Source organism: Furipterus horrens, unplaced genomic scaffold, assembly GCF_987537825.1.
Source record: "Furipterus horrens unplaced genomic scaffold, mFurHor1.1.pri manual_scaffold_10, whole genome shotgun sequence".
NCBI lineage: Eukaryota > Metazoa > Chordata > Mammalia > Chiroptera > Furipteridae > Furipterus > Furipterus horrens.
This window is the reverse complement of record NW_028327180.1, coordinates 27,552,539-27,567,131: the sequence shown is the minus strand read 5'-3', so window position 1 is coordinate 27,567,131 and position 14,593 is coordinate 27,552,539. Positions and strand designations below refer to the sequence as shown.

General features: G+C 33.4%; 1 protein-coding gene across 1 annotated transcript in view; it reads left to right on the top strand.

Annotated features, from left to right (window-relative positions):
• SPOCK3 (SPARC (osteonectin), cwcv and kazal like domains proteoglycan 3) overlaps positions 1-14,593 on the top strand; it is a 300,134-nt gene that overhangs the window by 211,992 nt on the left and 73,549 nt on the right. The window contains exon 5 of the mRNA XM_090288825.1: positions 11,518-11,641. Coding sequence (XP_090144951.1) covers positions 11,518-11,641 — 124 coding nt within the window. The remainder of the gene's footprint in view (positions 1-11,517; positions 11,642-14,593) is intronic.

The window sequence follows — 14,593 nt, the reverse complement described above, 5'->3', positions numbered from 1 at the left end:
TTCCAAGCTAGTACTCTCAGAGCCCCGATCCATCAATTCAAACCACAATCCCGCAAATGTGTTTTGAAGATAAAAGCAATACACTTTTTTAATTGAAAAACAGATTCATCAGGATAAAGAAAAATAAAACACTTTTGGCATAAATGAATCTTTAACGGAGCTTATAAGCTCTGCTCTTCTGTAGCATATAAACCTCAAGTAGAAGGTAACTCAAATGTTCCTTAGTATTTTTCTTTATATCAAATCCTTGTTTATCCATAACTCTTCACAAATTTATTTTGAAATGTTCTTTTTTTTAAGTTGTGTTCAACACAAAGAGAAAAATGGTAATGGACAAAATAGGAATTAACAATAGAAGAAAATAAAACCAAAATTATAAAGAAAAAAAAATTATTGGTAATAACAGCAACCTATGACACAACAAGCTATACTACTTTTGTCAATAAATTAACAATACTTTTAAAAATCAATACTAGAAGGTCATTTACCATTCAAATGCTGCTGACAAAAATGATTCATTAGAAGTTTTAGTCATGAATGTGATCCTATCTCTGCAAAGAACTGTAGTTCACTGACACCAATTTATGTTATGGCGTAGGAAACTCCTTCAGAACTTTCTGCCTACAGGCTGTGAATACCTCAGGGGCTATGGAGTTATTGCAAGGCATATACATATTGATTAATATACATCGTGAAATATTTGCACCGTTTCTCAGAAATGTTATGAGTAAAATAGTTGCTTCCTGTCATTATATAATTTCTTAATGAACGAAAGTAAAAGATGACTCCTATCAAATGGGAGTCTGAGGAGAGGTTTTTGTTTTAGTTTTAGCTTTAACTTAATGGGATATTTTGGCTAGTCAGGTTTGCAAAGTATTATTACAAAGAACATCTCTGTTATCTTTCTGTACTCTATTTGCACATAATGAAGCTGATGCTGTCTATCTGGACTTATTAGAAGCTTTTTTCATGACTTACAGCTATGGCATATATGTTGGATCTTCCTTTCCCAAACTTCCACAGGCTGCCTTACGCCTCTTTTGAGGGATGTAAGCACTATACAGTTTGAAATGAAATTATTCTAATGTGTTCTTCTTTAACGTCTGATAAAAAATATTGAATCTAGAGATGGACTAGAAACTTTAAGACAAAATTAACAATGAAGACAAACAGAAGATTTTTGACAAGTATAATGAAATTATCAGTTGGCTTGATAAGAACCAGCCTGTAGAGAAAGTAGAATTAGAACATCAGCAAAAAGAACTGAATAAAACTTGCAACCCCATCATTACCAAGCTGTACCAGAGCTTAGGAGGTGGATCAAGAGTAATGCCTGGGGGGCTTCCTGGTGGTGCCCCATCACTGAAGAGGTTGATCCAGAAAAAAAAACATTGAAGAACACAAATTCATAGCAAATTCCATGTTTTTTTTTTTTTTTAAACATGGACCTCCTATAGTAAATAAGGGGGCATTCTTGATACTTCAATATGGAATAGGTGCAAAGGGCATGGAAAGAATATGCAATTTGCACATGGAGAAAAGGAAGAACATTGCATCAGCATGGTATTGTAAGTGAAAAATGCAATGTCTTAATAGAACAGTATTTAAATTGGAAAAAATGTGCATATATGTTCAATAGGGCTATTGTCCCTTTAAGTATAATTCAGAGAGTGTATTTCCAGAGTTTGAGGTAAGAATTCATAAGCTACTAAATTACTAAGATAGAATTAGAGGATATTTTATGTGAAACATATATATCTATTATTATATTTTCTCCTGTTCACACTTAGGGGAAGAAGTTAGGGATTGTAGGAAAAGGGCAAGAGTTAAAATATCTTTAATTAGCGGTTGGGTTACATTGAGATGAAAGCAACAGCTTCGAGTTCTCTTAAGGACAGTAGTATGAAACCGAAATTCACATAGGCTGTCAGACAAAACTGATCTCAGCGTTTTCCACAAAGGTATTTTAAATGAGATCTGGAGAACGTGGCTTGAGGAAAATTCCAAAGATGATAATTTTGGGTTAAAAGATGTAGAATTTTCCTCCTATTCTTTAGAAAGTTGAAGATCTGCAGACGTGGACATGCATACTCTGTGGCTCTAAGGATCCTGACATGATCCCAGGAACCCGCAGGGTTCTCATGGTTTTTAAATATAAAATTCAATGAATTATTCATAAACAGCATTTTAATTTCTTCTCGGGGTCTATATTTAGTAGAGCTCTACCAATTACCCAACATCTGCATTCCATTCCAATCTAAGAGTTTGTAAAATTTAGCTTCGTCATAAGGATTATTATAACATAATTTATTTTCTCTTGATGACAATGAAAAAGATGTTATTCAAACAATAATTTCCCACCCCAAAATTCCCTAAGCTTTGAGAAAGAATCTGTCTACTAATCATTCATTCAAGTGGTTATAGAAATTTACATGTGTAACTCTGAGAAGAAAAATACTTGATTGCTTAGAAAAATATAGACATATTTTCATACTTGGTTAAAGTGAGTTGTAAAATATTAACGCCTTCACGTGATTTCTATTAGTTATCTTAAAATAGAAGCAATTTTGGAATTATTTCATCATGCATATTCAGGAATTCTTAAGTATAACTTTAACTTCAATGTATATTTTGTTGTGAATTATGTTTGTGCTTTCTTAATTTCTTTATACTTTTAAGTTCAAAATTGGGGTTCTATGCTTGGGAACTTAGAGAAGTTAATAAATATCTATTTTTTTAAATATAAATTATTCTTGGAATGGTTGAATTTATGTCTGCCTCGAAAACCAAAAGGTTAGGAATTACTTTGTACACTTACATTTTTTAATTGTGTTAAAATAAGATGTGTTTTAGATTTAATATGTCTAGGTTGCTTCAAATCCTTGTAGTATTTATGAAAATGTTATGCTATAGCATATTTACTCCCAAATTTTAGTGATGTGGCACAATATTAATTTATTATATACATATTAAACCAAGAAGATTAGTCCCGGGTGAGGGAGGCTCTCTTCTTTTCATTGATTTAGGGACAAGACTTACTATACGTATGCGTTTAGAATTGCTTTCTCTACATGTGCCATAGTAGTACTTAAACATAGATATATATATATATATATATATATATATATATATATATATATATATCTCCTCTGAAGTCTGTGAGGCAGAATTTCTATAAGGGTATATTTGGTCTGTTCTTGGGAAGTGATTAAAGGAACTCAGAAATACCCATATTTCTTACCAAAGGATACATGTAAAAAGAGAAAAAAAGTAATTTATTAAAACTTATGCTCAAACTTCAGCAGAAAACCAAATGCATTAATATCTGCTTTGCTTTAACCCATGAAACACTCTTTATTTAAACTTAAAGTTCTAGATAATATTTCAATGGGATCAAAATAAGCCCTAGGTCTACTTAATAGTGAAAATCCTAAGTAATCCAAGATTGATTTTTACCAAAGCACTGTAAGTGAAACAAACAAACAAAAACCAAGCTAACGCAGCTTCCAGGAAGAAACACAAAACAAGTATACAAATGTTATTATTTATCTAAAGTCTACAGCAGAGTTCCAGTAGATTGGGTTACCCATTGGAACTTCCCTTCAATATGGAAGACAGTGGTCAGCCTCGAGGAGAGCATCTTCCAGGCCAGTTTAACTTATCCTTGTGATCCCGCACCTAGGGACTTGTTAGCCTTTTCTTCAGCTGAGCTATTCCACTAACCAGACTTTGGCCAGTAAAAGCACAGTAAACCTGATAAATCATTAGCCATCTTTCTACCCCTTGCAGCAGTGCTAATGGGGGAGCTGGGAAATACAGAGTGCTCTTCATCCAGAGTACTCTTCATCTAGTGTACGTTTTGTTGCCTCCAAATGGTCACGGGGGGAAAACTGTCAGAAGGGCAGAGAGAGAGAGAGTGGTAGAGTATTTTTTAAAGGAAATTGGCATGAGATTGTAGATTAATTGGATTTTACTGTTTTAAAAAGTCAAACGAGAAACAACAAAAAATGCAGTAAATTCTCAATGCTTTTAAAACAGTGAAAGTATTGTTGAAAAGAAACCTGTATAAATCACTCTTCCCCATACAGTTGTGAAGAGGCAAATTGTTCATTTCCTGTTGCTTGCTTCCTAGATGAGTAATAGAGAACATGTTGAAAATTCTGAAATATGAGGTTGAAAGAGTCCTTGATAAACTACTGAAGGAAATAATGTAAAATGCTTTGTCGTGTACTTTATGCTACACCATAAGATAATTGTTAGAAAAAGCAAGACTCTTGCTTAAATTTATTTCTATTCTAATTGACTGACTTAATATGGCAAGCCAAAATGACTTTTAAGGACTTAATTTACAGTTTATTTATAAAACGTATATTCAGTAAGAAAATAATGCTGTAGAATTTCTACTTAAGTGCACATATAAGCAAAGAAAATAGGGACCTTCCTTAATGCTTCATTTTATCTTTTCAGTGATATTTATCAAGTCCTTAATTTGTGCTGAGCTCGGGGAAATATACTGGAGTAAAAGTGATGAGTTGTGAATAAAAAGTGAAAAGATATTAGTGAAGAGGGAAGACCACCTGTAAAGTTTTGGGAAAAAATAATCAGCAAAGTACAAAAACAGAAAATTAGCTGGCAATGTGAGAACAAAGTCTATGGACACTTAGTACATTTACCCACTACTACCTTTCAGTTTATCCCAATGACCACATTCCTAAATGCAAAAGTACAAAGAGAAGAAAAGCCAGTGTTTCTATCATCTGATTGTTCTGCTAATTAAATTAAGGATCAGATGAGGCATGTTGATATGGCTTATTTTTATTGTTTATCTGTAAACACGGCAAATTTATTGTTTTCCAGTGTTCATAACTGTAGCACTCAATTTCTCTAAAATTTAGTAAAGAGAAAAAATAAAAATAATTCTCTAATCTACTGACAGATAAGGTGAGATTAAAGTGCATTATCTACACACAGAATAATCAGTTATGTCTGGCTATGGTTCCATGGCTAAGATGCAGCACACATTTGTGGAGCACAGCCTCACAACTGAAGGACAATGCCTAAGTACCAAGAAATTGCCATGGACCATACATTTGTCACTTAGATGTAAAGGGGCAAAATACATTCTCAGTGTAAACTTATATATAGGATTCATTAAGGCATCTCAACAAATGAGGGTCCTCATTACTTAAACAATGTGAATATAGAGCAGAGAAAGGTGCAGCCACAAGCCAAGGAATGCTGACAGCCACCGGACGATGGAAGAGTCATGCTTCAGATTATCACCTAGAGGTCCCTGAGAAAGTACAGTGAAACTGATTTTGAACTTTTGACCTCCATAAATCTGAGAAATTAAACTTCTATTGTTTTAAGCCAAAAAGTTTTAGGTAATTTGTTATAGTAGATATAGGAAACAAATATATTCCCAATTTATTCTATTTCTTCAAGCATGACCTAACCAAAGGGAAATCAGCAATGTGTCAGAATGTTTGGCATGGTGCTCTAGAAAAGGCTTTGGTCAAATTCAATTTTATAGAGAGTCCCATGTGATTAAATGACCTCTGATGCTTCCCAACTGCATTCTGCTTACCTGTGAGTGGAGTGGCTCAAAAGAGGTTAGAAGTATTTTTAGGCCACAAAATGTAGGCCTTTGCTTTAAGTGGCTTTTTTATCTCCCATACTTCAAAGCTAGGAGAAATAGCAGAAATAGGAGAGAAGTAGGTATTTGGTCCAGCTATGTTGCCTAATGGTTCAGCAGATGTCATGAGGACAAGACAAAGACTCAGAATTAGAGTAGCATGAGTATAGGTTGGGCTTAATGAGAAGATAACCACATGGGTGGCTGTTAAAATAGAATTAATAAGTAATATTAAAAGGGTATGAGTTATAAAGAGAATATATGGGACATGGCCTGGTGGTAGAAAGTGTTCTTGGGGAGTCAAAAGTATTCTTCAGTAGAAATGGCATGAAAGGTGGGACCTCAAAGATGAATAGAAGTTGACCAGATAAGCTCTATAGTGTCCTTATTATACTTTCTGAAACACAGGAAAACCCTACTTCAAGCTAGGCTTATCTTTTTATTCTCAAACTAATTTTGAGATCCACTTCAATGACTATCCAGCTGTTACCTCTGGATTGTAAAATAGTTCATGAACACATTGTTGGGTATATTCATGAATAAATACATGAGCAGTATTTAGAAGGATGCATAGATACTGTTTATAGGTTAGAAGACAGTTACTGGATGAGCTAGTGATGGGGTTTTGACAATACCTAATTCATTTTCTAAAATGTGGTAGGTAACTATAAGTAGCAATATATTATAAATATAAATAATAAGTGTTTTAAAATGTCTCTCTGATAACCTTTTAGGTATGTATAAGTTATTGAGATAGCATTTCTTGAAGAACATTTTCTTGTCTAGCAAATCTTACTGTACTCCTTATTTTACCAGACTGCATCAACACATTTACAACTGTATACTTTCAGGACAGGTATTAAAATTTGGTAGAAAGAAAAGTACTACAGAGTCAAAAATTAGACATTTGAGTTTTATTAGTTAACATGAAAAATACCATAAAAGCTAATGTATAGAGAAGATTTTGTACTCGACCTTTTCTCTCAGTCTATAAATCAGACTCACACAACACATAGGAGCTTCTTTCTCCTCTCTCACTTCTATAACATTCCTTTTTTCATGAAGTGGTAAGCAAGGAGGAGGCAAACAACAATGACTTCCATGAAGACAACACATGGAGGAAAAGCTGTTTTCCTTCCCTGAATTTTGGATAACCTTTCATGATTGTTTCCTTAAATAAAATGTGGCCTTTAATTGTTAAAGGCTTCTGATAAAGCTTTCAGGTCTATTTATTGAGCAGTTGCTGAAATATTTCCTTCTGTTTGAAAATATAAATTAAAAGAATTTTTTATAATCAAGACATATTTTTTATATAAGATATATTTTGAATAATCAAGCATTCTTCTTCCATGTCCTTCAGTAAATGTTGCAGTGTTTCATTGTCATTTTCTTTTAGGTAGAATATTTTTCCCTTTTAAGCTGCATATCTGTCACTGTTATTTTTAAAATGTGAATACATTTTTCCAAATATAGAATCTCCTTGACCTTTAAGAATCACACATTTTTGTGAATTCAAATCTTAGTTCATACTTTGCTCAATGCTGACATTATAGAACTGTTTAAGGTTAAAGTGATATCATAGTTAATGGTTGAAAGCTTGCTTTATCTATGGATATTAATAATTGAAAAAATGAAGAGTTTCCTAATTCTTATTTTAAATATAGGATGTAATCTTAGCAATCACATTCATATGCTCATATCTGGAATGAAATATATCTGTCAACACATTCAATAGAAAACCAATTCGCATATTAGTGAATTGACCTCTGCACTGATTATCTAAATCAGACTCACATATATGGTGTTGTGTTATTTATTACACTATATAAATTTAAGGTTCAACTAGCCAGATATACTTTCTAAACAACGCTTATTGGTGGTGGTGAGTCTCTTTCCTTTTTTCACTTGTTAATTTAATTTATGTTAGGGATAGTTTTCAAAGATCATTTTATTAATCATGCCTATCATTGTGTTTTTTTAAAATGTCTACAAATGGATTTTTTTGGTACATCTCTCTTCTTTGTAAAATATACAGAGCAAGTAGATTTTTTATCGATACTGCAAAATAAGCTATGCCAATTTATTTTTATGGACTTAATAATGTTTTCTACTCTGAATTAAGCTTTACTTTGTATTTTTAGAGTATGTCTTTTACTTAAAATTGACAACTTATACTGTTTTGCTTCATTGCTCAATCTACTGTCATACAGAGTACAGAAATCATATAAAGCAATTAGTGGTCACTATGGTTTTAATTGGTTCTCTATAGGACTCTCTATCTTTTATATAATTTTGTTGCCCCAAAAGCTAATATACTACACCTTGATAATACTATCTCTTTTTTTCTTAAGGCCCATGACAAAAAAAATAAGGGTGGCCTTGTTCATTGGAGAGTTATGTCCAGTAGGGGAGAAATCTTGACTTGGCAGTCGTGTCTTAAGGAAGAACTCCTCCACAACAAAGCAGAACTTAAAAGAAAGAAAGAAAAGACTTCCTAAAGGAATTAAAATTTTACTGAGTAGAAAAGAAATACAAGCTGCCTTTAGTTAAGATATTCACAGAATATTTCTGTTCACTTGAATGCTGTTTTATCCAATTACAATGAAATTCTTCCATTTAAGTAAAGTCATTAAATTTAAGTTAGTATAGGTGCATAGAGAAAGAAGCAAATATCCCTAAAAATTTAAGACTCAGATACTGATGGTTCTCTTCCAAGGTAAATACATAATAAATAACTGGACATTTCATTTTATTTGCATATTTACAGACTGGATGTCAGATCCAGGAACTACATCATTTTTGAAAAATATGTAATATGAAATATTTATTTTATGGTTTATCAGCAATGTTCCTTGATATTGTAATAGAAGTACTATTTGATTCTTAGGCATACTTTTGTGGAAATCATGCCTGTTTAAATATGACCTTGCTTTATCTTCCCTCTTTCATTAGTTATCACCCGACAGGGCTCCCTCCATATCTTTCATTTGCTATCCTGAGATAGCGAGTTTTGCAGCCTCAGCATCCCTGACAATCTCTTGCCCATTAAACATCATCCTTCACAGCATAATGATATATTAGTTTCACTTGTAACATCAAGCCAAGTTCTAAAATTATAACATATGGCCAATATCAACTGTCTATGCTTCTAATTTTTGTTGAGTGTCTTCACAGAAGGAGTTTTATTAAAGAGTTATATAGTCATAGAATGCTCAAGATCAAATGATCCATACTGATGAGACTTACATCATATAAATGAAGGAATTAAGACTGACAGAAGTTACTGACTTGCCCGGACTGACTAATGACATGATCACATATGAAACTTAAATTCGAATGATATTTCTTTCTGCTAACCATTTTGGTAATATCCTTTATGCTCTTTCCAAAACCAGGGTAAATAGTAAAACATGAAAGTTATGTTCAAATTATATTTTTAAATTGCACAACATGATTAACTAAACATAACACCAAGTATCATAATTGATTAGGCAGATGTGGCTGTAATCAACTTTGTAGCTAAAAGAAAAATAAGAGATTGATACGCTTTCATGTGTGACTGATACATTGAACTCATCCTGAAGAATAGAGTGAAAGGTAGATCAGGAACACAAGAAGATAGTTCAGGGAACAAGAAGATGATATAAATCAACTGCCTCAAAATAAGTCCTGTAAAGAAACACTAGCAACAATATAAGTTCATCTTTATTAGTTTAATTTCATAACTATTAGAATCATAACAGGTATATTGGTATGAAACTATTTAGTGCCTTGAATGGTAGAATATAGTGTATGCATATATAATATATGTCATAGTATAGATATGGCCCTGGCTGGTTTAGCTCAGTGGATTGAGCGTCGGCCTGCGAGCTAAGTGTCGCTGGTTCGATCTTCCAGTCAGGGTACATCAGAGAAGGAAAACTCTGACTCCAAAAAACCTCCGCTGCCTTGCGGCATACCTCTTCAGGGGAAAGGCTAAGGGAGTAAACCCCGACAGAAAATCCAGAGCCGGAGTCCCTAAGGCGGTCTGATGTTGTAGTCAACACCGGCAACTCCTGCGGCGCACCTGAAGCCAAGCTGTATTGACTCCGTCTTTCCCTTGGACCCTTCAGCTGCGAAGAGAGGGGGGGTCTGCTGCATGGGCAACAGCAGACCCTCCATATTACCCTGCCCAGGCTCTGTAGCTTCAGCGTCATCGCAAGATGTCGATTCAACACGGGAGGAGACAGATACGATGTCACTCCCGAGTCGGACTGCACAGCCATTCTCGGCGGTGCAGATAGACTCTTAAGAAGCTACACCATCGTCTCTCGAGACGGACGGCTGCCGACGAGTGTAGATATATATATTTATATATATGTATCAAAAAAACAAAACATATATATACATCCTGTTCTCATAAAGTACTTATTATTGATTAGAAGCCTGAGTTTAATAATGATTCCTCCTAATATATCTGAAAAGCAGTTTGCATAATTTTATGCCTTGTTTTGATTACACAAAGTGAAGTAAAAATTCAACTAGAATATTTTATTTATTTCCCTCTGCTCCATTTCTGTAATTTTTAAGTTTCAATGTGGTATAAAATAATGTTTCAGGTTTTCCAGTCATTGTTTTAATTACCGTTATAACTTTGTGCCAAGTAATTAATGACTAATAGGAGCATGGTTACTTGTCCCCGTGTGTGTGTGTGTGTGTGTGTGTTTTATGAGAGTAACTCTGTGGCCAGGCAACATTTTAAAGTGTAAAATGGTGCTTTGGCAGAATTTATAAACTTTAAATGAAGAAAATGCATTTGGAAATATGATATGCTTCATGAAAGTCTTTTGAGAGAGAAAGAAGGGAGGCAGGGAGAAAGGAGAAAAGAGAATAATAAACATTTTCTTAATGCCCACCTACATTTATTTAACTTCGAAGTACATAGTTTGAACTTTTCCTATAATGAAGATTTTTACTATATTCCTTAATAGTCTTTGGGGTCACTTTTATGTACATTTGACTTATTCATGAAAAGCCAAAATCAGCAAATGTTTCTAGTACATCATCTTTTCTCCTCCTAATATAGACATAACATTACTCTCTATAAACAATTTTAATGAGTACTGGTTTACTAGAGTACTTCTAAATAGTCTTATTTTTAAGTCCTTTACCCCTCTCTCTATGTAAATTGTGCACAAAAATAGAGCAATAAAGCAATTTAATCAAAGTGGAAAAACAAATAAATGTAAGTGCAGGTAGCAAAAGAGAATGGGTTTTCCCAAGTTATTTTTTGATCAAAGCCTAATGAATTTATTTTGAAGCATTTCTACACAATGAGAAGAGGATTGGCTATCACTGATCTACTAATTTGGCTCTCTGAATGCTGGTTGTTGTTGGAAAAGTGTAGTTCTTTTTGTTCTTTTCTCTAAACTAAGCTGCCCTTACTTTCTGGCACACTGGGTCCACCCAGTGAATCAGGTGTCTGTTTTCTGAAACTGTTCCTGGTGGAAATCTAGGGTAGCTTTTGAGAAAGTCCCAGATGCATGAGTCCTTTATTGCTGAGCAATTGTTTTTTTCTGTTTCTGAATCTGTCAAAAATATGTCACAACTATAAATTAAAACAAAAACTCATAAAATGAAATATTACCAATCTATATGTAGCTAAAAGAATACTTTTTAAGAAGTATAGTCTCATTTTATTATAGGACAACCTTGATATACTTGTAAGAAACAAAATATTATGAAGGATACTGTGTAGGTTAATAGGTTGAAAAGGAGAAAAGAGTTTCTGATTCTAATCAGAATCAGAAGATTTGGAGTGACAGTAGAAACACATCATGTTAATATAAATGTATTTGTTTTTAAAATAAATGCATTGTGTGGTTGTTTTATTTTTTTAACAGCATGAAAGATGCAGGAGTAGGCCATAAGCAATGGCGAAGCCCCATGTCGTCCACCTGCAAGCCATGCCCGGTGGTCTATTCCAGCCCCGTTTGTGGTTCAGATGGTCATACCTACTCTTCACAGGTAAAGAAAATTATAGTCATTTAGTATGAAAAACACAATTCAAATTTATTAGTAAGGACTTAAATCTATTAGTTCTTTGATGTGGCTATCCAAATAATTGTTTTAACTTTTAAAATAATGTGAATAATCTCACTGGTTTGAAATATGATTCAATGTATATTAGGTTCTCCTATTTAAGAATTCTTCAAGTTCAGAATACTGAAGCTGTGAACAGTCTGCGCCCTCAACATTTATTAAGTGCTACTATGGAAGAGGTCAGAAATGTTACCATGCATATAATAATGTTAGCAATTATTATTATATCAGCAGAGCAAAACTATAATCTGTCAATATCATTACTTTTTTAAAAATCTCATGTTATTTTCTATGTTATTTTATTTAAGTTTCCTAAAATCTCTTTTAACAAATGATAAAACTAAGGATTAGAAAAATATAACAACATTTATGTATTTAGCTGACATTGAAGACAAGATTTAAGGTCTTTTCTGATTCAGAATTTATTCTCTCCTGTACATTAATGTGTGTCCTTATTTTATTCAAATATTTTGGAGGTTTTAAGAACTGTAAGAAGACATTGATAAGTTGTTTTTATTTGTTATTATGTGACAAATGAATAAAAACTCACAACCTCTTACTGAAACTTTGGGGACAGATACACTTGTGAATTTTGAAAACATATGTTTTAACAAGGTATTGTTATGGAAAATGTGTGGAACCTTACACTGTAATTAAATATATTAACATCTCTTTAAGGACCTGTATGACTAATCACATTAAATAGAATACACTAGGTCTATAAAATAGCCTTACTTCAGTTCCAACAACTTTGGGCTATTTGAATGTTTTGCTGTGGATACCTCTTTATGAGCCATACCTTGTCTCAGTGAATATTTCCCTATACCCTCCGCTTGCATTTTACAATTGCTTATCTTGATAAGAGCACAACAATGATAATATAGATCAACTCAGTCAATAAATATATGCATACTTACTGGGTGCCAAGTACAGTGTATCCTTAATTAAGTTGCCATGTATCTATTTGCTAAAGTTTTAAGATGCATATTGCTAAGAGAAACGGGAGTATGTCACTGGTCTTCTCAATATGACCTTCATCTTGCTGAACCTTACCTTTGTAAGGTTAGAAAGTTAATGTTGTCAGCACAAGGGAGAAGGAATTGCTCTCATATTATCACATCCCACAGGATAATGATGTGCAAACCATTATACTAGTTTATTCAGTTACAGCTAAGGATGTGTATTATAATATTCAAAGTGGTAAGTAGAGCTACATGAGAAGCAAATTTTAATGCTAATTTTATTTGATAAACATTGATAGTTAAACAAGTTACATCAATAAAGAAATTGACTTTATTACTGGCATCCAGCTGGGACAGATGTATGTCTTCCTCAACATTAGAAACATATGTGCTGTCAATTCTGATATGTTTGTATCCTGAGTGCCATGGTCCTTGAAAGGGGCTGGCCTTGGTCTAGGATTTGCTTGTTTGGGGCTCTCTTCAGGATACTATTAATAGATGATCAGTCCTTTCACAATTTAGTTTAAAAGTACACAAAGTTGCAATCACAAGTGATTTCCATCTATTGAGACCCTATGGGAAGCCTTGTTTGTTGATTTTAGAGAAATATAATTAGCATACTCCCACTGGAGACTAACCACATGTATCATAAGTAGATTAATTCCCATGTATTTTCAGTTCCCTGGAGGTTTCCCCATTGTTCTCCTTTGTGTTGGGCACACTCTGAAGCCACATTGCAAATCATATGGTCTTATTAATATTTTCAATATAACTATTCTAAATAATCCATTTTAACTATTAATTTTTGCATATGTATCACTTTCAATAAATGCCTTATTGACATAGAAAGACATATAAGGAACATGGTTCAAGTGAATGGGAGTTTTTAATAACCCCAAATTGTCATCCTCATTTCTGTTGATTCTAACATAACTTGGTGATTTTTCTACTTTGGGTCACCAATCCTAATCTTACATGTATATGCTGACAACAATGAAGCTGAGCTATACAAAAAAAATGGAGACTAAATAGAGATTGTAGCTCAGTAAGAACTTATATCAAACTCTCCTTTTTAGAGTTTGTTGGAAGTCTACTTGTAGACATTCATTGGATTTAAATTTAAGGCTCTTAACTTTTTTTTCCTCCTGTATTTAAGTAGCGCCCAAGGCTATTGAGGTACTGGATTATGAACAAAGACCACAGAGGCAAGTGCCTTCTTGAGAAGGTTATTTTATTCTTTTCCCAACATCTACTTAACAAGAGATAAAAACAGAAGACAGAAGATGGGTGCAGGGGTCACAGGATCCTTCTTTGGCTTGTGGCTCAATCAACCTTGTTAGTTTATTTTGTTCATTAAATTCCACATATAAATTAGTTCACTTAGCATTAATAGGCATTAATACTCTCCAGGTTTATACATGCTGTCGCAAAAAATAAGATTTCCTCTTTTATTTTTTTCTTTTTCTTTTCTTCTTTTTTTAATGGCCAAGTAGTATTCTATTGAGTAAATGTACCAAGCTCTTTTATCCACTCATCTACTGATGGGCACTTGGGCTACTTCCAAATTCTAAGCTCAGTGTGGTCCATGAAGCTCCTTGCTTGAAGTTTCTAATTTCCCAGTTGAGTGACCCTTATATGATAAAAAGTAGTCAGAAGGCACATAATATCAGTCCAGAGTGTGGGACCCCACATTCAGGAAGGAAGCCCAGTCCTATTCTCCAGGTCTTATGATCGTTCTGTATGTTGGAACCCCTGCATTTATATATGTACAAGTGTTTTTGGTTTTATTAATTTTTTTATTACTATAAAGAATATTCCTATACATTCCATTTTAGAACCATACTCTTTCCTCATTACCTTCAGCTCAATTTATAAAGCAGAAATCATAAATTATTATGTATTTCCACTCTACAAC